Source organism: Temnothorax nylanderi, unplaced genomic scaffold (assembly GCF_030848795.1).
Source record: "Temnothorax nylanderi isolate EJ_2023f unplaced genomic scaffold, tnyl_v1.0 TNYL_tig0011_pilon, whole genome shotgun sequence".
Lineage (NCBI taxonomy): Eukaryota > Metazoa > Arthropoda > Insecta > Hymenoptera > Formicidae > Temnothorax > Temnothorax nylanderi.
This window is the reverse complement of record NW_027249073.1, coordinates 1,274,112-1,297,416: the sequence shown is the minus strand read 5'-3', so window position 1 is coordinate 1,297,416 and position 23,305 is coordinate 1,274,112. Positions and strand designations below refer to the sequence as shown.

Below are 23,305 nucleotides of genomic sequence, written 5' to 3'. Positions count from 1 at the left end.
TCAGGATTTCTAGATTACCGGAAATCTCTCAATTACGTAATTTAGCTGCACCTCTTCATGCACTCGATCGAGCTCTTTCGAGGAATTTAGACGAACCTGTAATACGGCAGTCGAAACTCAATTACTTTCTCGAAGCAAGGCCCACGAGCGCTACCACGTTCGCTACTACCGTCCACTCGCGTTCCGAACTCATTTACTGCAGAGGCGAGTCCATCGTTTTGCCCCCCGACGATGCGATCGCCGGGAGAGCCGGCGAAACCCCACCCAAGACTCGAAACTTCCTTTCATTCGATTCCGTTGCACATTAGCGGACATTAGCCGAGAGCCAGCGCGAAATTAGAAGTGGACGAAATCGAAATTACGAAAAAAGTCTCCTTCTGTCTTCCTTCCTTTTCGTCTCGTCTCTATCGCTAATTTGTCTGCTGATTCCTTTATCGTAAATGCATTAATCGATACCGCCCCCTCGACGCAGCTCTTCTCGGGTGACCCTCCAGGAGATTGATTAAATTTCAGCTAATCCCGGTACGAGCGATCCCTCGTTCCGTCTCTCGTCGCATCACGCGCGAGTTTCCGAAGCTCTTTCGCAGCGTCTCACACGCGCTTCGCGGGAGACGGAGCGAGTTTACCTCTTCGGCAGCAACGAGGAAGAAGTTAGCGATTCCCCGGTGCAGGAACGGCATCGGGATATCGGGAGCAAGGAGCGGCGGTGACGGGCGGTAGCCGGGAACGGGTCTCGCGAGAGGCAGTCCTCTCTTCCCGAGCAAACTCGATTGCCTCCGCGAAAAGGCAGAAAGACTCGTTCGAGCTGCGCTCGTGGCCGTGCGAGAGCTGAGCTCTCGTCGTCTCTACTCCTTCCTCCTTCGGCTCCCTTTCTCATCCTGTCTCACTCCTTCCTTTTCTCCCGGCTGTTGCCTCTCATCTCTCCTTCTCTCTCTCTCTCTCTCTCTCTCTCTCTCTCTCTCTCTCTCTCTCTCTCTCTCTCTCTCTCTCTCTCTCTCTCTCTCTCTCTCGTTTCTTACTCTCTCAGGGCACGGTGAGTAAGAGACGCGGCAACGCCGCAGGAATGCCCCCGGCCAACCCACCGCATGCATACCTGTACAACCTACTACTCTGATCCTGGGCCCCGACTGTACACGAAGAAAGCCTGGCAGCATCCTATCGGTCCGACAAGGACGGAGTAGGACTTGTCCCCTATCGTCTGAGAAGCGAAGGGACGTGCGGGAGAGAAAGAGAGGGAGAGAGACAGAGAGAGAGGGAAGGACTGTGCCTGGCTCTCTTCGTGTATATTCGCGTACACGTGTACGTGAAGGTGGAAGCGAGGGCTTATGGTTCCGGCCCCCCCCCCCCTGTGTGCGCTGCCCATGCGCGAGGAAAAGATCACACGACGAATGTAGGCTACTCTCATTGACCGAACTCAACAGCGCTATAGTATCGTGGTTCAAAGGAGAGAGAGGGAGAGAGAAAGGAGAGGGCAAGAGGAATTCGAGATGGTACTTCTCCAGATGCATCGGTGCACCGCGACGAAAATACATCTATCGCGAAATTGACCGTCTTACGACTTGAGCGTTATGCGCTCCGCTGCACCATTATGCAATAACACGGAGAGATACGCGTTATCCCGTACCTAGCATCGCTGAAGATATTAAGGAGAACGCTCCCCGTAAATAAAAATAATAATATTTGAATATATAAGAGGTATTCTGGAAGAACTGAACGAGAGAGCGTGATATCGAAATTAACGCAAATCGCCTCTTCGATTTCAGGATCAATTAGGAATGAAAACATATGGCGCTCGAGAAATTAATATATTCAAGCTATCAAGCGTCGTTATCGAAAACCTGTCAACGTCTCGATACGACGTTTCACTTATATCGTCGGAGGATGATTCGGTCGATATCCGTGAACAGACAGGGCATTCGCGTTCGATCACACTGTCGGTCGATCTTCCAAATCGGCTCTGTGGCGCGCCGAAAAAACTTCATATTTTTAACTCGACGCTATCGTGTTACTCTCTCTCTCTCTCTCTCTCTCTCTCTCTCTCTCTCTCTCTCTCTCTCTCTCTCTCTCTCTCTCTCTCTCTCTCTCTCTCTCTCTCTCTCTCTCTCTCTCTCTCTCTCTCTCTCTCTCTCTCTCTCTCTCTCTCTCTCTCTCTCTCTCTCACTCTCTCTTGTGAAATATCAATGCGATTTAAATATTCAATATCATCGGCGACGTGCAATATCTGCTCTCGGTAGTCCAAGCTGTGCCACAAAGGGACGACCCAGTACAACCTGCCAGAATAAAAATCAGTATTTTTCATCCCGACGGTTTTTGTTTCGTCGGATGATTGGACGAAACCGCGCCCTCTCCCGTCCTCGTCGCCCTACCCTTTTTAATGCCAATCTTACTCCTATAAATACACTAGGTCGTGCTTTCCGCAGCTGGACCACCGCAATTTTGTTTCCGCTGAAAGGAAACCGTCATCGGTGGTCCCTTTGTCGCGCGTTTCCTCTTCGTAGATTTTCCAACGACGGCGACGGCGAGATGCGGCCCGATCGCGCCGCAGAGACAAATAAACTTGTCAAACTCAGCGCGAGGCGGGAAAAACGTGCGGCGCGAGAGTAAGAGAGAGAGAGAGAGAGACTAAGCGACACATATGTGTATATCTTTCTACATATTCATGTACGTGCGTGTTTGTGTGTCTGTGTAAACGCGCTTTAAATGTGTATGTAACTCGCCGCAAAACGAGCATTGCGCGAGACGAAACGCGATATGCACGCACCGGGTACACGGCTGAACATAAATTTTAATCGCCGAGAAAAATCTCTCGCGAGTGAGATGGAAGAAAGGAGAGGAAAAAGAAGGACGTCGGTTATAAGAAGACGAAGAGACAGGTATAGAGAGATATATAGAGAAGTTAGGCATGCCGCCCAGTAAAACGCTTCGAATAGCGGGGCCCGAAGTACACCAACGACGAACGACTCGCGTTAGCCCCGTGTTACGTGTTTCCCCATTTCAGACGGGTATTCAAACCGGTATAATTTCCGTGAGCTCGAGCTTCGATGCTGTAGGCCAGGAGTGTCAAGCTCGGTTCTCGCACGGCTCGTCCTAAACATTCAAATTTGTTGATAATTGATTGTTAAATGCCTTGCCATCGTGTACTTGCTATATGACGTTTTATTTTACAGAAGAATAAAATATGTGCTGTGTGTAAATTGCCAATTTAATATAAGTAAATGAAGAAGAACTCTATAGAAAAAAAACATTTAGGAATAATTGAAATTTAAGTAAACAACTTATATTGTTTAATTTGTTTGTTACACGTAGGTGTAAATGTTCAGGTTGTTATGATTTATTATTTGCTAGATAGCTATAACATATCGTTCCTTTATGTAACAACGTTACCCCTGCGTGAGAGAGCAGACTAATCTCACGGAACGATATTTTCAATAATTTTATTACGGAACGCGTGGAAGGGTGGTAGCAATTTGTCGGGCAGGGAAACAATATGCGAGGATCGAATGAGACGAATTGCTCCTTGAAAGTCGAAAGTGGCGTGTATCGACGTGTATGTGTATATGCCCGGCGCGCGGGACATTTTATATAAGTATAGATATTCTCCCCCGGTTTTTACACCCCCGTGTGCGCCGCCGTCTAACAGCGCGCTTTCGTTTCTTCTCCGTGTATCTCCTCCCTCCTTCATCCCCATAAAGTCTCTTGAGGCGTCGCGACGAGGGCGTGAGCGTCGGCTGGTTACATTTCCTAGCAGACCATTATTTCTCTCTTACACCTACGCGCGTGCGAACACGCCTCATCTCACACACACACACACACACACACACACACATGAATCGGCACGGCACACGTATACCGCGCGAGCTCCGGGTATTTTCTCCCTTTTTGCCCCCGCTACTACATTACCTTTTCCGAGCAGCAGGGAGTTAGGAGTGTCTCGCTGCATATTAATGAAAAAATTTGTGACTTCCCTCCGTCATCCAGCAGCGGCAGCGGCAGCAGCCGCTGCCGCCGCCGTCGCACCTGCGAAAAAAGGAAGAGCTGGAAAAAGAAACGAGTGATTTCTCACCGCTGTTGGATCCTCCATCTCTTCTCGCGACCGCGTCTATCCCTTTGGATATGTATCTTGCTCCTTTTGTGCGCGACCAGCGCCGTTATAATGACACTGTAAATAAGATATCTGGTACAGTAAGTACGTTTCGTTTCGAGGCGAGCAATACTTGAATATAAACATGTACGTCTAACGTCTAGGAAGTCTTGCGACTCTAGTTATATGCGTCAAATGAACAAGTTAGCATTCTAAATAATTCATTACGCTTTCCAAGTCGGATTTGTTATCATCATTAGGATAAGTCTTGACTTACGTCGCGAGGAGCGATGCAATGATATTTTCTCTTCCGCGTTACAAGACGAAAGGGGCTTTTGATCGATATGAAAGCTTTGCGATCGAGGGCAACGTGTTGAACGGCATTAGCGCGATATACAGCTAAATAAGGTTCGGGTTCAGCGAATAAGCGGAACGGCCAGATCAGGTACGCACGAAGGTCTCACGTGTACCTATCGGAACGAGTTTGGCGTCGTGTATTCGTGCGGAACACGATCAGGTGCGCGTAAGTGCATTTCTAAGACTGCGTAATAGCTGCGCCGCGTTTAGATGGCGAGGCCGGTTGTAGCATTCGCGCGAGTCCGCCTTTAACGCGGACGAGGCATTTAATGTCGTGCACGGTAATAAACGTTAACGATGAATTTAACGCGCCCGCGCGCGCATAAATACCTCGCGCGCGCGAGAAAACGCCGAGATCTCGATATTTCAACACGGCTGTGTTTCAAATTCCGCTAATCCGACCGTGTGTCGATCTCCCGCGTTAAAAACTTGAGCTCGAAATGACCCTCCGCGCTCATGTCGTGTCATGTAAAATGCGTCGTTACCGTATCGATATCTTGTGCAAGATCTTGGGTTACTGTACCAAGAGTTCCGAAACGCGACATTTATCGTCTTGTTTATTTATTCGAATGCGGCGTATTGCAGGAAACTCTTTAATAGCCACGTCGACGACATCATCGGCTATCGGGGATCAGGACAGTTTGGATGACCTTTGAGAGCTTTGGGCACGCTCTGACAAGATCGTTCACCATTTCCATCGCGTGGACCACCGAGGTCACCGTCGATGGAACTCGACCGGTGATTCAAACGAGAAATGAAACGAGATAACTTATGCGCGCCGCTGACTCAGGTTCCTCGTTATTTCGGATCGTGTCATAAAATCTCGGTCTTAACAACGCACGCGAGGATACACCCCACCCTGTAAGCGGGAATTGAAAGATTCCTGGGAACGTCGACCGGCCGAAAGAAAGAGAGAAAAAGAGAGAGAAAGAGAGCGAAAGGAAAGAGAAACCGCAAATATCTCCTTCGACCGCGAGAGCGAACGCTTTGCTAATGAACCCTCTCATCGCCCTCATCGTGCTGATTAACGACTCCTCGAACGAACCTGCAACCAGCCTTTGCGCGTTGATCAATATCGCGTTTTTTTTAAGGAAATTATATGTGAATAGCTATCGTTGTAGCTCAGCCGAATCCTGCGATTCTATTTTATAATTACTTCTACGAATTGCCGGTATCTTCGTCCGTTCGAATTTACTCATTCTGAAGGTTGCTAATAAAATTCCACGTATATTCTGGCATATTAGTAAAATTCACGATATTGCGGTGCATTATTTATTGCACGAGATTTTTTGCTGCGTGCAATTAAGTAGCTTTTTGCAGTTGGATATCAAAACGATAATCTTGATTTTTATCTGTTTCTCATTCCCAAGTTCTTGATTATATTCATTATCAGTGGCATGCTAATATAATTTATAAAGCAAGTACCTTCTTGGAACACATCGTACGATTAATCGAACGCGTTTGTGGACTGAAGCTCGATTCGTCATCCGAATTCCAAGGATACATTCCCCGACAAAGCGGACACTTTTATGGAAGACGGCGTCGTTACGCGGAAGAGCTAGTAGCATAAGGAACGGGGACAAAAAGAGACCAAAGGAAAAGGTGGAAAAAAATAATCGTAATCATCATTGCTCGCCCGTAAAAAGGAACATAATGAGCGAGTCGCTAATAAAATAATTATAATATTGGGAGCCCGGTAATAGATTCTCGGAACGCATTAACCGGTCTTCTCTCTCTTCCTCTCTCTTGAGATAAATCGCAGCGTGTATACCAAGCAAGGGAGGGAGAGAGAGAGAGAGAGAGAGAGAGAGAGAGAGAGAGAGAGAGAGAGAGAGAGAGAGAGAGAGAGAGAGAGAGAGAGAGAGAGAGAGAGAGAGAGATAGAGATATAGAGAGAGAGAGAGAGAGAGAATGCCTGTTCGCTTATGCACGCGTGCAAGACACGTGCAAAATCGTGGCACGTCGCGATCGGACGTACCATGTGTAATACGCATAGCGTACGCATATACGCATACACATGTAGATACTTCTGCACGCGTGGCGGTGCGGCGGCCGCAGAAACGCTTCGTGTATCTAATATTCGCGGTATGTGAAAATTACCGAGCCGTATAAACTGCCGATCGGACAGATGGCCGACAAATCGCGTCGGGGAAAATATACGGAGTGTCCCAAGTTCTCCCGCACTGCCTTTCATGGCCCTTTCCTCCTGCCTTATATGCATCCGGAATATTCCTCGTCCACGTGCAACCGCGACTATCGAGAATTATTTTTTTCTCTCGGCGTTGTCGATTAAGCCGGATATATATATATATATATATATATATATGTGTGTGTGTACCGATCGCATGTGGGGATTATCGGTATGCAGGATTACTGACCCGCATAAATCTCGGATAAAGGCAGAGCGTCGCGACGCGGCGCCGGGCAGCGGCAATTTTCCGATGATTTTCGCTGATCGCTTCAGCGAATCGACGACGTGGTAGAAAAATAATAAAGCATAGGAGAGAGAGAGGAGCGGGACGCGATATGGCCCACCCGATATTCTAACGAGATATTTATCCTCTTTTTTGACGGTTGCGCCGACGAGATCGCGCCAGGCCAATTAAAAAGAATAACGAGAAATATAATCGGCCGAATCGGAGTCGGTCCGGTTCGGCTCTTTCTCTCCCTCTTTCGTCCCTCCTGAGGACAGAGGACGAATTTTTGGCAGATATTTAGACCGATTAATTTAATTATTGCGATCACGGCATAGGGATCACCTCCTTGTGGAGATCAAGCAGTAATTTACATAGTGATGTGAGATTCAGGCTGTTTGAAAAACCGGACCGAAGCGCGGCGTTCGGAAGAAGACCGAATCATCCCGGCGCTCGACAAGAAATGATCAAGAACGAGGATGAAATCGGGCCGAAGCATGTTGTCAAGCGAATTTATTTTTCTTCCTTGATGACGTGAACGTGGAGAGCGAGAAAGACAAAGAGATCGAACGGACCGGGTCGGTCGTACGGTTCACTTTGTCCGACGATCGTTTGGGACGATTAATTTGATTATCGCGGTCTGATAGCAATTTACATAGTAATACGCGACTTAAGTTCGCGAGAAGAAAAAAAGGAAAGGGAAAGGAGATCGGCAGAGGCCGAAGGTATCCTCAACGGAGTAGCGAATCGAGCAAAAAGAGGAGTGAAGAGAGACGAGCTCTCGTAATCGCCAAATCCTCTGCTTACACACGTCTCCTCGTTGTTTTAGATTAGAGAATTCGATTATCGCTGTCGCGTCTCTGGGACGGAAGGTTTCTATTCCAAAAAGCCTCACACGATGTGATTTACATGCTAATACAGAAACCACTCTCTATCTTTCTCTCTCTTTCTCTTTCTCTCCTCCCTCTCTTTCTCTCTCTCCCTCTTTCGTTCTCTCACATGCACGCGCCGCAGCACGGGGGTCGTAAGATAAATTAAAGCCCGCTTCACACCATGAAAGCTGCATCGTCGTGGCTGCAAGTATCATCCACCGTTAATACCACTGGGAAAATTTATGAACGGATGGAGGATGAGAGAGAAGGGTGATGGTTCTTATTTATTTGGATTCGGTCGGGCCACGATGCGCGGAAACAAATAAATATTTCGGTGAATTGGCCTTATCCCAACACATGATTGATACAACTTGGCTCCCGATTTTCTTTCTTTCTTTCCCGTTTGCTAATCATTTATTTTTCTTTTTATTTATGATATATATATAAGTTAATTTATATTCAGAAAGCTAAACTACAACGGGAGATTAGTTATTTAATATTATCGCGTTGTAATTAACTCTCGTTAATTTTTATTTACAATAGCAAAAAATTAATTTTTCTTATTTCATTACTTTTTATACATACCGATCGTCTAACAGTCTCGCTCTGTCCGCTCTATCGTATCTTGTATCTGCACTTGTGTAACTGCTTATAAGAAACGATTTTTCTATCACATATGTTATTCACTAAAATGTTAATAAGTGCTTCTCTTTTTCTTCTCTTCTTTTTCATAAAGCGCTAACGAAAAAACGGAGAAGAAGAAAGACAGACTCGAGGAGAAAGACTATTGGAAAGAGAGAAGGATAAGGGGGTGGGTTTGGGAAGTGCCGAGGCGGCCGGCCGACGGAAAACAAAAGAATAGGAGGCCGTACTTGAAAAGCACAATTGAAATTCAAGATCCATATGCAAACAGCGCCGTTGGCGGGAGAAAAAAAAGAAGCTGGAAGATAGGAAACGAAGAAAAGAAAGAGGAGAGACTCTCTCAGTCTCTCTCTTCTCCGTCCTTCTCTTGAGGCTCGGTTTCCCGCGATATCGAGAGAGAGCTATATTCTCTAAATAATTGATTTAACATGTGTACATACATTATACGCAAACATAATAACGCTATGTAAATGGTAATTCCACCCATGCGACGCTGGCTCATACGTAGCGTGGGCCGAGTCCACAAACCGCGTCTACCATCGCGTCGCATACGCGTCTCCCTTTGCCTTCCCGCCGCTACCGCCGCCTTTCTTATGCCGCCCAGTTGGACCCACGATAGTAAGCCGGGGGTCTGCGGGACCCCGCAGAGACGGGAGACCGGGGGTTAAGTTACCGAGCACCTCATATTTTTTCATCCTCCCGGGGAATCTTCTCTTTTCCCCGCCTTACTTTTCCCCTCACTCGCTCATCATTCGAGAAGGGTAATTTTGTCTACGAATTCAGAGAGCCACTTCCGCGATCGAAAAGATTACGAGGGGGTGACGAAGCCTGATACGATAAATGAAGCCGACGAATAAATTCTCAGATGGAAATCGACGTCCCCGTGTGTCATACGTTAAGGTTCCATGTACGTCTGAATTTTCCATTAACTTTTCAAGGCGCGATGATTATGATATGTAAATGTTTTTTTTTAATCCTTGCATTTATCAAATCCCAACTTTTTTAAAAAAGATAGCATATGATTATTAGATACACATTATACTGTTAAGGTACGCCAAGATTAATTATATCTTATTCATCTCTATTATCAATTATTTTCTTAAATGGAGATAATAGAAATATATTCAACAAAGTTCTCTAAGAAAAATTAAACTTTAGGAATAAGATATATTTTTTCCGCAATTTATTTAGTAACTTTGTTTGACCAGAGTGTCGCAGATATGAAATCAATCCGTCAATATGTCTATATTAAACTACACGTTGATTGTATCTCGATCTTTTACACAATGCGGATTAGACTGGGGATCCCCATTGGGGCATATTCGAAACTCACACGATGAGTCGACACCCTGGCAAACAAGCTGCGATACACTGGAAAAGGGATGCATGTGGATGGACGGCAGCTGACGATCGAGGATTGTGTGTGAGAGAGAAATAAAGAAAAGATAATTGATAGAGAAGGGAAGAGGGATTCTGACAAATTGGAAGGCCGTTAAAGCAAAAGCATGGAGGCGTTGCTCGTTGAAACTGAAGGAGAGAGGAGGATCCCGATACCTAATGAGGGAGAGAAGAGAGAACCCAGGAGAAAGAGGAAGAGAGAGAATAAGTTGGGGAAAAAGACGAGCCGCGCGCGACACTCGTGTCACGATGGGCCTCGTAGCAGCATTTTTAGAGCCGAAATAAAGTCGAGGAACGAACGTACACCGTCTCTTGAATATCCGCTGGGCGCGCGTCGTAAGACGTAGGTGGTCTTTCTTCCTCGGCGTCCTCTTTCCGTCTCATTCTCCTTCTCGCGCTGTCGCGTCGTTCCCATTCTCGTTCGTTTCTTCGCTCGTCCGTTCCATTCTCGCGTTCGTCTGCACTGCGCGGCTGATCTACCGAACGAGCCGAGCGAGCGCATATGCCGCGGCAGTTAGGTGAGCGCACATGCGCCCCTCGCCGCACATTGGACTTTTCGAGGCACGGAATTGCGAGACGTGACTTCCTCGCTCGCGAATACCGTCCGGATATCCCGGTTCTCTCGCCGCTGATCGATCGCCGCGCGTATGTGACGCGCGCGATCTCGATTTGCAATTCAACTCGTCAACGTCGGCGCAATGGCCAACCGATGGTCTAACATCGCGATTGTGACCAGCGACTCAATTAAGCTGTTCTAAAATAATCTAAAAGAAATCCCAGATAATTAGCAAGAGAGTAATTTATTTAACTGTGACAGACAGAAAGAATTAGTCAATTGTACTACTTACGAAAGAGATAATTGTTTCTTTAATTTTTGTGTCACGTTTTATTTGAAAGCTTACATCCCTTCGTTTACTGGTTTACGTACGTAGCTATTTTTAAATGTTTCGCGATGTACCGTCGTTGAAATCAAACGAGATACAATAACAGTCGAAGTCGACCGAGCGGTACAATCGAATAGACCGACTCACCTGGATATTTCGTTAAACCCTAAGAATCGTAGAGCGAAGATGGAGGCGAGATACGAAGCGGCCTCGCCCGACGCTCCGACGCGCGACGTACAAAATGCAAATCGCCCGGGATAAAGATGGAATCTGGATAACGGTATCAAAATCTGGAATACTTCCTCGATGCGCGAGCACGATGGGAAACGCGAGGAACGGCGAGTGTAACGTCGTCCGTTCGCGTTTACGTGTCCGTGCCGATCTTGATGAAACCGGCGGCGGTCTCTCGCTCCGCTCCGAGAGAAAGAGAGAAAGAGAGACGATCCTGGAAGCTGCGCACACGAAATCTCCGTTGCCGCTCGTGAGAGTCGGGCATTAGCGGGAACCGACACCGCGGGTGGGTTTCGGTGAATGATAACCGCGGAACGGTAACGATATTATATCGTCGTAAGATCAGGCCGGTTGATCTTGTATGCGTATATGTGCGTGCGTGCCCGTGCGTGCGCGTGCGGAAGACGAAATCGTAATCTTAATCGTCCTCGTGACGGGCAACAGGTTCTCTCGCGCTCGCGATTCAATCGTGGGTCTCTTTGGATATACAAGCGCGCGCGGGGTCGACCCCCTTATACGCGAGGACCGTACGGAAAGAACAGGCCCGTTACGTCACTCAGCCATCTCTTTCTTCTGGCGACCTCGGCTATTGATTTATCGTCGCGAGAAAGCATACAATTTCTTCCGTCGTAGGAAAGGCGGGCGCTCTCTCTCTCTCTCTCTCTCTCTCTCTCTCTCTCTCTCTCTGATTAGAGGTATGCATTGTGCATCGATCGACGGCTGATGGACAGAAGGAGAAAAAGACAGAACGGTGTCGCCTTGCGCAAGCTAGATTGGAAGCCACAGGAGATAAGCTGACCAGCCGACGTCGGTGACCGAGCCGATCACTCAGGATCGACAGATCCCCGAAGGTTCGGACTTCGGAGACGAAAGAGAGGAGATCAGACCTCTATTCTCGCGGTATCTCTTTTAGCTCGTTAACTACTGACACGATCGTTTGAACCGAAACACTATGTGTCAGACGTAATTTCGATATTTCTTCGATATAAGACTTTTGAATCTTGATACAAATTACCTGAGCTTAATTGCGACAGGTTCGGTCTGTGACACAATGACAATTAACACACTTTCTGAAAAAGGTGAAAAACTTAACGTATATTTAATTTTCTTTCTTTCAAAACAATTAATTTTTCACAATCAGAAGATTTATTGCGTACTCGGCTGTTGTGTAGATTTCCCTTTAAGCGCCTTTTATCGATTATGTCGGCTTCGCTGCCGTAGATTACGCGAACAGTTTGAGATCTGACGCTAACTAATTACTGCACTACTGTACCTAATCGAAGTTAAACCATTCAATAGTGGATTTGCATCCGTGACATGGTTTCTACTCACTTTCAGCAAGTGTGGCATAGGTATACCGTGACGAATCGGCTTACTTCGTTGATAGTATCGAAACAAATTTCTGTTAAAACGAGGTCGACCCCAAATCGGCTCAAAAACACGTGCACGAAGGAAAGTACGGCGTACGTCGGATACCGTGTATACCACTTCAGTTGAGAACAGTTAAACGGGAACTCCTTTTGCCGATCGATAAGATCAGATTCCTCTCTCGTTTGAATAATATGAAAAATCGAGATGGATAGATAAATGGAAGGAATAAGAGGAACCGCGCTGGATATGTACTGGGTGGAATCGGGGAAAAGGGGGGGGGGACCGCGCACAGAGGGCGGCGGAGCAAGGGTTCGAGGGGCGGAGGGGAGAAGAGGGGTCGAAGACGCACCATCGGTGGAGTGAGTTAGAGCCGGCGGGCAACGCTATGCATACCGTCACACCCTGCGACACGCTCCAAATTTGAAATTTAAATTCGGTACCTCTCGCGGGACCACGTTGTACACCGGTTACACACGCACACACATACTTACGTGCACGTAGATGCACGCACACTCACAGGGAGAGATCTATGCATGTCGCGAGTGTGCATACAGGACGCCCCAAAATAATTTTAGACGCTCTATGCTGAAAATTCCATCTAATTAAAAGTTACTTAGCATATTAAAAAGTAACAAGTTCCATCGTGCGAAAGCAAGTGATCGAAACAAATAGATTTTAAAATTTCATTTCTTACTTGGGGGGGGAGAGGTTACAGGGTTCCTACAATAATAGAATTTTTATAAAAAGCTGTTAACCCTCGAGATATATCTTATGTTAAAAAATTTAAACATTGTAGCGCGTCGTCTAAAATTTTCATCAGGGAAAGATTGTGTTGGAAAATTTCATGTAGAATACTGCAATTGTCAAGTCGTCCCCTTTTGGGACACCCTGTGGAAAGCGACGGGCAAAGCGACGGCGAATCAGAATGTTCGCGAGAACAGGATGGAGCGAAAGACAGGAAGGATGTATCGTCGTTTTCACGACGACCGACCTGCCCGTTAAGTCGTTTCCGCTCGTCGGTAAACACACGCGGGAATAGTAATTCAGAGACAGGGACCCTGCGCCGTGTCCTTTCACCTCCCGTCTGCCCTCCACTCTGCTTTCCTCCCACGACTGGTGAAGTTGTCTCGAGTCGTGTATGATTGTCTTGTCTGCTTGTCGCTGTCGATCGCGTTGAATTTCAGGCGAAGGGAACGCTCTTTTGTGTGTGTGTGGGATGAGCTTGTTTTCTCGAATGTCAGCCGAAAATCGGAGCGTGCTCTTTCACTTTGCATCTCGTGCATTATTGTATAGCCACCGTTAGACTTCGTTGCTTCGCTCTCGAAAGAAGTAACTATGCAACGCAACGAGGAGAGTCTCCAGAATCAATCAGACATGTCTAGGAAAGTTATTCTTAAACTTTAATCATTCTAATTTTAACGTGTTGTTCATTGATTATTTTCTTCGCTGTACATAATTCTAAAATTTTTTTATTAATAGAAAGTATACACGGTAGACTATACTTAAATGTCCGCACTACTTACGTCCAGCGACCGCAGAACATCCTGCAAAATAACGGTTACATCGCGCTGGCATCGCCCGCGAGATTATCGGCGCCGCGACACCGTCTTTTCTTCGTGTTCGTTCAGCCGCAAGCTTTTACCGAACGTATATAATCGCATTTTCCTCGGTTATGATCCGAGTCACGAGAGAGAAAGAGGGAGCGCGTCCGTAATTTTTTCTCGTTCCCGCCGCTCCTCTTCTCGGCATTCCACGACGACACACGCGGCGAGTGGCTCACGTCATGTGACACGTGTCCGACGGACGAAGGCGCATAATGCACGTGTCGCACGCACGATACATAGCGGCTGCACCGGCATGTGACGACCGCCGTCGCGTCGCGTCATCTCGTACCGGGGCGGGCGGCTGCACTTTCTCTTTTCGCGTCGATGATCGCGCATCGTAGATGCGGCCGACCAGTATAGAATCTTTAAACCGCACCGTTATCTCTCCCTCGTGATACCACGCACTTGTGGCGAAGTAATTCCGAGGTGTAGCATTAGTCGAACGAAGTCCTGAAATTTATGCTAGCCCTAAAACGGATCCTCGAAGGATAAGAATCAAGGTATATAAATCAAGACTATTAAAAAGCGTGTGTCACAACAAAAGTCACAACGAAAGGAAATGTGATACGATATATGAATATATAAGAGATTTATGTATAGAGAATGTTCTAAATTCTTCTGTACTTTTTAACAAAAATTTAGATTAAGTTTGTTATGTCTTTCCTCTTTCTAAACAAATTTTTATATTCAATTTTTAATACCATAAAGTTGACTTCATATTAACCGTTGCAATTGATCGGACAAAAGGAAACATTTATAGCCTTTTAAACGAGGAGGAAAATGGCCAGCGCTTGCGGTTCCTTTAATAGCCGCTATAGTTATACGATTGAATAGTTACTAAAACGTCATGACAGTCGATTGAAATTGTTGGCAGAGTCATGCTCGTCGAAATTATTACGTATAGTACTTTAGCGTGTCTCTTTCCGTGGTCATCTATGCCAATAACTATAGTTATCTTATCCCGGAATTACCCTACACAGCTGGTGCAGCGATATAGCTATACGTGTATAGATTGGAAATGGTACACTCGATAGTTCCTATACGGAGACATATCTGTTTCTTACGTGGCTCAAGTTCATTCGTGTCACTACGTAAAATCGATCCGAGGGGGTTTATCATCCCATAATTCATTCTTACATCTCTTCCGTACGCGCGCGGAGCTTCCAGAAATAAATATCTTCTTCGACGTAACACTCGACAAGAAGACGGAAAATGGCGCTGTTTAAAATGCAAATTTGAAGAAACGCGATTATAAAGCCGCGGATTGAGTCGGATATTCGTCGAGTAAATCTCATCGGCGCGGCGTCGGGGAATAATCCCGGGGTCAATCTGCTAAGGCTTTCCGCGAAGTTTATTAGGAACGATCGAGGCGATATAGAAGGAGCAAACTCTCTCGGATCTTACTCCGTGAATTCGGTTGCGCGAAGGCGCGCGTGCCTATATATCCTATAAGTTCTTCACGAGAGCACTCGAATTAGATCGGCACGCTGCAGTGCAAACTCCACTCCTGCGAGATACTCTTCACAATGGGATGACTTAGAGGGCAACTGATCCAGCAGCTTAAAACGGAGTATCCCCTCGCGATACTAATGCTCACCGTCTCTCGCGCATTCCATCAAACTATCGCGCATTCCAAAGTAATCTAAAATATACGCGTATCTTATGAAGCGCGTTCGTACAATACACTCCTTCACATCTAGTCCAGATAGAAAATAAAAATTGTTACAGCAACAGAGAGAAGGTTTTATTTTGCAATTTGGGTCGGAATCGCCTAAAAATTTGTTTAGGTCTCTGTTGGACCAGGACCTCGTCCCAGATTAATCCCAAAAGTTACATTCGGCACAATTTTTGTTTTGTTTTGAGCACGCAACCTGTCGCTCACACTCTGCTTCGCATCGGTTTGGATGCAGCGAGATAATTGCAGTTCGCGCAAGTGCCTCTGTCGAAAAATGATCGGTGGCAGGATGGGAGATCGATGGGCGAGGAGGTAGAAGCGCAAAAGGGGGAAAGGGGTCCAAAAAATAGGACAAATAAAAATAGATTTTACATCATGTAGTTTCCACCTTTGAGATTGTATTCGGCGTCGGCGATAGGTACGTTCTCATTCGTGTCGCGCTCTAGCCTACATATATAAGAATTCAAGGGCCAGATATCTAGATAGAAGCTCTAGGACAATCGTTCTAGAAGCTGGCAACGCCAATCCAGTTCGATTATGGATTTGGGGCAGATATCGCGAGATGGAAAAGAATGAAGTGACTATAAAGAGAAGGAAGGAAAGAGGGAGGAAGGTGGAGGAAGAGCATGAGAACGGAACGATGAAAAGGAGATGCAGGAAGGAAGGACGAGCGGGCTGTCAAGACCGAAGAGAGAAAGGGCGCTAGAGATACAAAGAACGCGAGGCGAAAAGAAGAGAGACGAATGAACGAAGGAGAAGAGAGGAATGTGCCGGGCGCGTGGATGAGAGGTGAAGAGAGGAAGAACGAATCGACGAAAGGGAGAGAGAGGAGAATCGAGGGTTGGTGGCGGCCCAGACCCGGTCGATACGACCACTACCACCAACATCACCACCGCCACCTCTACCACGATGCAGGACAGAGCGCGGAACTTGGTTCCTACGCGAGAATGCATACACCGATACACAGTGGATGGAATCTTCCCGTTTTTTTTTCTGACCTTACGTGCCTCTCTTTCTCTCTCTCTCTCTCTTTCGCTCCTTTCTTCTCTCGCCGTATTCATCTCCCGATATTTTTTCACCCCTCACGCTCTTAACCATCCGCCATTTTGAGAGGGAACATCCCCCTTCGATGGGTCGATTTCCTCACGATGACTTTGGCACGTACTTACTGTCTTTCTTAAGATGAGCTCAGACAACTCTGGACAGGTTTTAATTTCGTATCGCGCTCCGTTGTAATATAACATTGAGACGTGTAATTATATCTGTGGTAGATGTGCGATTGTATGAAATAAGGTAGTTAAAGAAGTCGCATTAGTCGCAAGAGTATAGATAAAAATAAAGAAGAAATTAGAAAATTCTGTAAAGTTCATGTTCTTCGCTACTTCATAAGATAAAATACATTTTTTTGAATCTTAAAATTTAGGAAGAAAGGAGAATAGAGACACAAATAAGAGGGAAATTTATTTATTATTATATTATGATATAAGCTCGATGACATCTCGTGCACATACTCACATCGCATTTTCTTTGTGATTGCAGTTGTTCTCTTGGACACGACGACGGAAGAGAAACTCGACTGGACGAGATACCCGTTCGGGCCTCAAGCTAACACTCCTGGCGTAAGTACACCGAAATTTCTATCGCACGTCGATGCGCATGAATAGAAGGCATCAAACTTCTTCTTAAAATGTTGGCGAGAAAACTTTTTCCTCTCTTCGATACGAAGGAAAATTATTCATTCCGATAGCCGGTAACTCCCTCGACTCTTTAAGCGATAAAAGCATCGAGAATCCGAAAGTAAGATCAGATTCACCCCTCCTCGATGGAAGGACGAAACAATTTCTTAAATATCGCGAATTTCCATGGAAATATTCGACGTGCCAACAGCAACACGGGAAAATTCCCGTCGACGTAGGAATTCCGCTCGCTCGCTCGCGCGCACGTTCGGCATCCTTTTCCGCGCGGCCAAAGGGAAATATTAAAAATGTCTCAAACATAAATTAATACTCTCTCGCGAGGTCGTTGCACGCGATTCAGGAGCCCTCTCTCTCTCTCTCTCTCTCTCTCTCTCTCTCTCTCTTCTCAGCTCCTCCGGCGATCGTAACAAAGGGACGCCTAGATGGAAAAAAATTCCAGGACTTCCCGACATTTTCTTCTCTCTGTATTTTTTTTATTCTTTTCTCGCGGAGAGGAGAAATCTTTTGGAACTCGACTGGCCGGGTGCCGGTGGTACCAGAAGCACTTTATAGTCTCGGTACGCGCGCGGCACATACGTGGGCTCCCGCTGGCCGATGCGCTCTCTCGGCGCCATGTTTGTTTTTCAGTTGTTAAGCGCGCAGCGGGCCGCCAGACAGGTTTAAATCAGCCTCCACCTCTCTCCGTTTCTCCTCTTCTTTCTCCTCTTTCTCTTCCTCTGCCGATTCTCTCCTCCAGCACCACCCGCCGCCTCCCGTCCTCTTTCGCGCTCCACGGCCGGGCCGTATGCACCACTCGGCCCGTGAGTCAGTCCGACCGGGTAACAAATTGCTTTTTGTTTGAACGGACAAATTAGTGATACGGCCGCGCCGGCACGGCAGAGGTGCCGGCCGAAAAGACAGGCGGTAGAAGGGAAAAAGGAGGGACACGCGATGTTTATTTAAACATCGTGGGGGCACCGTGAGTGCAGTTTCGCGCACGGGGGACATCCTCCTCCGTGACCCTACGTGGGTGTCGGCCGGATATCTCGTGTTCGAGGCTTCGGCTCTTTCTCTCGATCACGACAATAAACTGGCGACTCCGATTTTTTTGGCGATTCGACCGACTCGTTAGACATATCTCGAAGCTTATTGTAATTTTCATTATACTTTTATTATAGCCCTCTAGTTTTTCTATTCCTATGCTAATCTTCGCTTGATATTTTAGTAACATTTGTACAGGATATATATTATTTAACAGAAAAAACAGTCTTTTTTTAAGCGGATTGATACTTTGCTGTCGCCAAGATCTCAGAAGCCTTTTGTCACTGCTATAAGCTCTTTACTCTTTATTTGTGTTTGCTCAATCATCTAAAAAAATCTTTTTTTTGCCCTCGATCGTGAAACGATCGAGTACGACGGCACACGCGCGCTTGTCCGCCTTTTTTCTCTCTTTTCTCTCGCAATGTCGATCGTTAGTGTCGCAGCGCTAATCGGCCAGCGTAACGCTCTGTTTGAAAAGGTTCTTTGAGGCTGCTGTTGATTTTTCTGGGCGCTAAACGTTCGACGCGCCTCTCCCCGGACGAAACGGACCGAAGAGAGATGGCTGCGCCGGCGGACCACGCACGAGAGTCTGATCTTTTTTTTCGGGAATGACCCGAAAAAGAACGCTCTCGCTGCACGCTTCGTCCTCCGTGAACCACTCGAGTTCACTTTGCACCTCCCGTTCCATTTCGCCCGTCGGAAGTGCTACGTCCAAATACGCGTTTTCCCTCCTCTCTCTCTCTCTCTCTCTCTCTCTCTCTCTCTCTCTCTCTCTCTCTCTCTCTCTCTCTCTCTCTCTCTCTCTCTCTCTCTCTCTTTCTCTCTGTATGTGTGTCTCTTTTTCTCTTCCGTGAATTCTCGCGCGCACGTGCTCCTCGTAAAAACGACCGCGATATTAGTTACACATCTACGAGCCTTTAAAGTTCCTTCCAAAGCCCAAAGATGTATCCTCGGCGCTAAGTGTTAGTGTCCGTCCGATTCTCGTCGCCTATTGACACTGTGAACATCTTTTTCACATTGGGCAAATAAAACTCAAGCATAGACGACCGTTTAACGTTAAAACGTGCGTTAATAATACGAACTGTTCCAAATCGATTTTTCAAACATTCCGAATTCCGCTTATCGGCGATCTCCCTCGTTCAATCCTGACAAGTCTTTCGTTCGGAATCTGCGTCTCGCACGCTCCGCAGATCGATCGGACGGACGACAAGATTTGTCCATTGCCTGACGGTCGTAGATGACGAAAAACGATGTTCGATTTCCCCGGGTCGAGGAATTCACGTTTCACGTGGTTGTCCTCACTGTGCGAGAGAATGCGTCAACATACGCGCGAAATGGGGAATCCTCTTAGGCTGGTCTCCAGGCTGATCCGCTTTCCCGAGCTATTCTTACCGAAGGAAGTCGCGTCGCCCGAAAGCAAGATTGATAAAAACGAGAATTTTCTCACGACTCGCTCTAATCAGTTTTCTCGAGTAGGGATTAGCGCGCCTCTCACGCACGCCATTACCTTCGATCATACGTGACAGGAAATTTATTTCCGAGGATGAATAATTTTCCCGGGAAGATCCAGGTCCAATTAGCCGCCCTCGTCATATTAACAAACAAAAAAGCAACGTTCTCACGCGGTGATGAGCGGAGAACAATGCGAAATTATTTATTTCCAATTGAATACATTTTGGTTTTAACAAATATATCGGCCATTTAAAAGGCATTTAAACATCTACGTAATTCTTAATTAAGCATAGAGATCAAAAGATTACTTGCATTTTAATCGCACGTAGGGGAAAAAAACGATCGTGACCATGCTTTGTGGATATTCTTCTGTCGTTTTAATCACTCTTCTCCGGTCGGCATTAATATCCCGAACACGATAAGTACGCGCCTTTATAACTGATAGCGGGGTGGTTATTAATATACAAGTAAACGGAATTAGCTCAGACTATTTGAACAAGCCGACAGAGGGAGGACAGGCTCGGAGCGAAAAGATGCTTTGATGCTGTGTCGGCGAGGGTCAAAACTCGCATAAAGGGCCGAAGATATGGGCTATGCTCTATCGCCATATTATATATTCTATCTCGATGCCCTCCCGACCACGACGACTTTGGATGAAAGATGCGGGGAAACGTACCCACTGGAATTAATTAAGCGTCCTTCTCGCTGACCCCGTAGCTTACTTCGCATTGATTTAAATCCCGTTCCAAGCTTTTAGCTTAATTTTTAGTACGAACCGGAGAGAAAGAGAATTTCTGATTATCTGTAATTTTGACTTTTTATAAAATCATGTTAAATATTATTCTTCTTAATCTTCGAAAAGTACGTAAAACTTATCGAATTTGCCATATCGAAATATCGATAAGTAGGATCTTAAGAAAAATAGAGCGAAAGAAGAAATCGAGAAAGTTTCCGTTGAAATTCCAAGCCACTTAGGAAAGACTAACGACGGCGCGCTTTGATTTCGTTCTCGCCACTTTACTTCAAGCTAATTTCCATGCTTAAGAAGTCGTAATCCGATCATGACCGTCGAAATGAAGAAGTTTTCCCTCACCCTCTGAGAATATCGACTTGCACTTGGCTGAAATTCGATAAAGTCGCGCGACTCGCGAGAATTCAACGGATGGAGAAACATTCTCCGGTCTGGCTGTTTCCACAGCGAGAGCGGCGCGTTTCGATATCTTTCGATATTTCCACGGGGGGTCAATCGTCGAGTCGGATTTCTACCGGTAACGACTCTGAAATCGGATAGATTTTCGTCTCGCCCGTTTCGCCCGGAATTTATTCTATGAATAGGAAAACGGGATGCGATGCGATCGCGCGCGCACGTTTAATAGGAAGGCGAGAAACACAGAGGCCATTGGTCCATTGAGAGTAACGGTCTCTTCCTTCCACGAGCGTCCGTCGGTCGTAGTCGAAGGCGAACGCTGGTGGCTCTCCGCCGCGCCGGGAGATCTTGCCGTTCTTTTTATTCAAAAAAATTTATCGTCATCCTATTGCGAGTGGAACTCGTTTCCTAACGTCACGATCGATTGCAAGAGATGCAGAGAGAGAGAGAGAGAGAGAGAGAGAGAGAGAGGGCTCGACATTTAGAAAGTCTAATAAACAAGATTGGAACAAATTTTAGGAAATACTGTTCTCTGTGTACTTTTATGTGTAACGTCTCATTAAAAGTAAATTATTGAAGACCCGAAGGCGTACATCGTGGAAGGATTTCCGAGGACATCGGGAGAGAATCCACTGGTAATAGGTTTCAAATAGATGCGCCGAAAGATTTATCTTCTTAAAGATAGAAAAAGCTGATAGTTGTAATTCTAGACTTAATTCCCGACGATCTTTAGATTCTCGATCGATTATAATTTGGAAACACTCGACAAAATCTACTGATTTGCGTCTAAAGTATTATCCGCAGTTTCGAATTGTCGATTGACAACATGCGATTACAGATATGTTACATAAGTGGCGATCTGCGTAGCGAGAGCGAACGAATGATGTAAAGTTCAGTGGACCGCACACAACGATACTTTCATAATACAATAATAATAGTGGTACTCCGACATTCGATGAACAGCAATATCCACCTTCATCCAAAGTATTCGGGAACTTGCCCGCCGAAAAAAGAACGCCTTCTCACTTCCGTCGGATGCTCATGGTATCCGAGTTCATTTTGCAGCTGATGAAACGTGGCTGATCGCGGTCGCAGTTCCGACGAAGAGACCTGCCCGCCACGGTTCGCACGTGGCACTCAGGCTTCTATCTGACCGTTTCATCTTCCGCTTCCTTCATCTTCATCCATCCTCGTCTTTCACCCCCCTTCTCGCCGTCTCCCTCTCCGGTAGCCGTCTCTCCTCCCGTTCTTCTTTTATCTTCTCCTCTTACCGCCTCTTGTACCACCGGCTCCCCCTTCTCGTCGTCTCCTTCTCTCTTTCTCACCGTGGCTCCGGCTATTTAACCGCGCCCGTATCTGCATCTAAATGCGCTCCCCGAATGCGAAATTCACATAGTGATATGTGACTCGGGTAACCGTGTCTTCTTCAGAGACTCGACTGCTCAGAAAATCGCCTTCGCGGAACGCGACACGACGCCCGCGAGAACGTAATCGCCGTCAATGAGAATATAACGTACGCGCAACGCAACTTCGTGAGACTCTGAAGCAACTAATTTCTCCAATCTTTTTCGAGTAACGTATATTTTTTGACACTACAAAAATCCGTTTGAACAGGCATTAGAACGTGTACGCGCGTATCTGTATTTTATATCTTGTAGACAACTAAATATATACGGAAAGAACGAACGTAAGCGCGTGGAGGAGCGCGTAAAAGTCAACGCAGCTGCGAGCATTCCATCGAGTCGAGTGGCAATAATAAATATCGGGTTACTTTTCGGGCCATATCTGGAATAGACTAACTGACTATTAGCTAAATATTTATTAGCTAGATAAGCACACCTGATTTATTTCCCCCTCGGTTCAGGCTTGTTGTGAAAACCCATCAACCGTGCCCGGCATCGACATTATGACCCGTCTACGACTATTTAAAAAAACATCTTCATCTCCTGCCGGTGGCACGATTCACCGGGGACTGGGGAGATTAACTGCACGCGCGATTGATTATTTAAAATTGTCTTATCGGTGATGCCACCCGGAATCTTAAGCCTTTCGCCTAACCGCTTCTTCTTCCATCGTTCGTTTATATTTAATCGTGATTAGAAAGGAGGCAGAGACTTCTCCTCTGTCGTTCGTCATCGAACTTATCATCTCGAGCGGAAATTTAAGACACACTTGTCGCATGTATCTCCCTCTTCCTCCTTAGATTGTGTACCTTGTGTTTTGCAGCGGGGAATACGACGTATGTATACGAGAGCGATTTCGCCAATCGAGACTCTCGATTTCGCGCTAACGCAATCGCATTTCCGTTTCTTCCGAGTAGACGTGCCTCAATGTTCCCTTTCACCTCGATTTATCGTCTCATGTCGCTATCTTGCGAATGATAACGAAGAAAGCGGCCGATATCATCTCTTTTATCAGTAAAGCTATACGCGTTCGATAGGATCATATTTCTGATACCGTA

At 46.3% G+C, this 23,305-nt stretch overlaps 1 protein-coding gene across 18 annotated transcripts in view; it reads left to right on the top strand.

The window, feature by feature from the left end:
* The window catches only part of Eph (Eph receptor tyrosine kinase), a 93,443-nt gene that overhangs the window by 37,596 nt on the left and 32,542 nt on the right, over positions 1-23,305 (top strand). For all 18 annotated transcript variants that reach the window (XM_071697158.1, XM_071697169.1, XM_071697159.1 and 15 more), the window contains exon 3: positions 17,068-17,147. In XM_071697158.1, the coding sequence (XP_071553259.1) occupies positions 17,068-17,147 (80 nt within the window). The remainder of the gene's footprint in view (positions 1-17,067; positions 17,148-23,305) is intronic.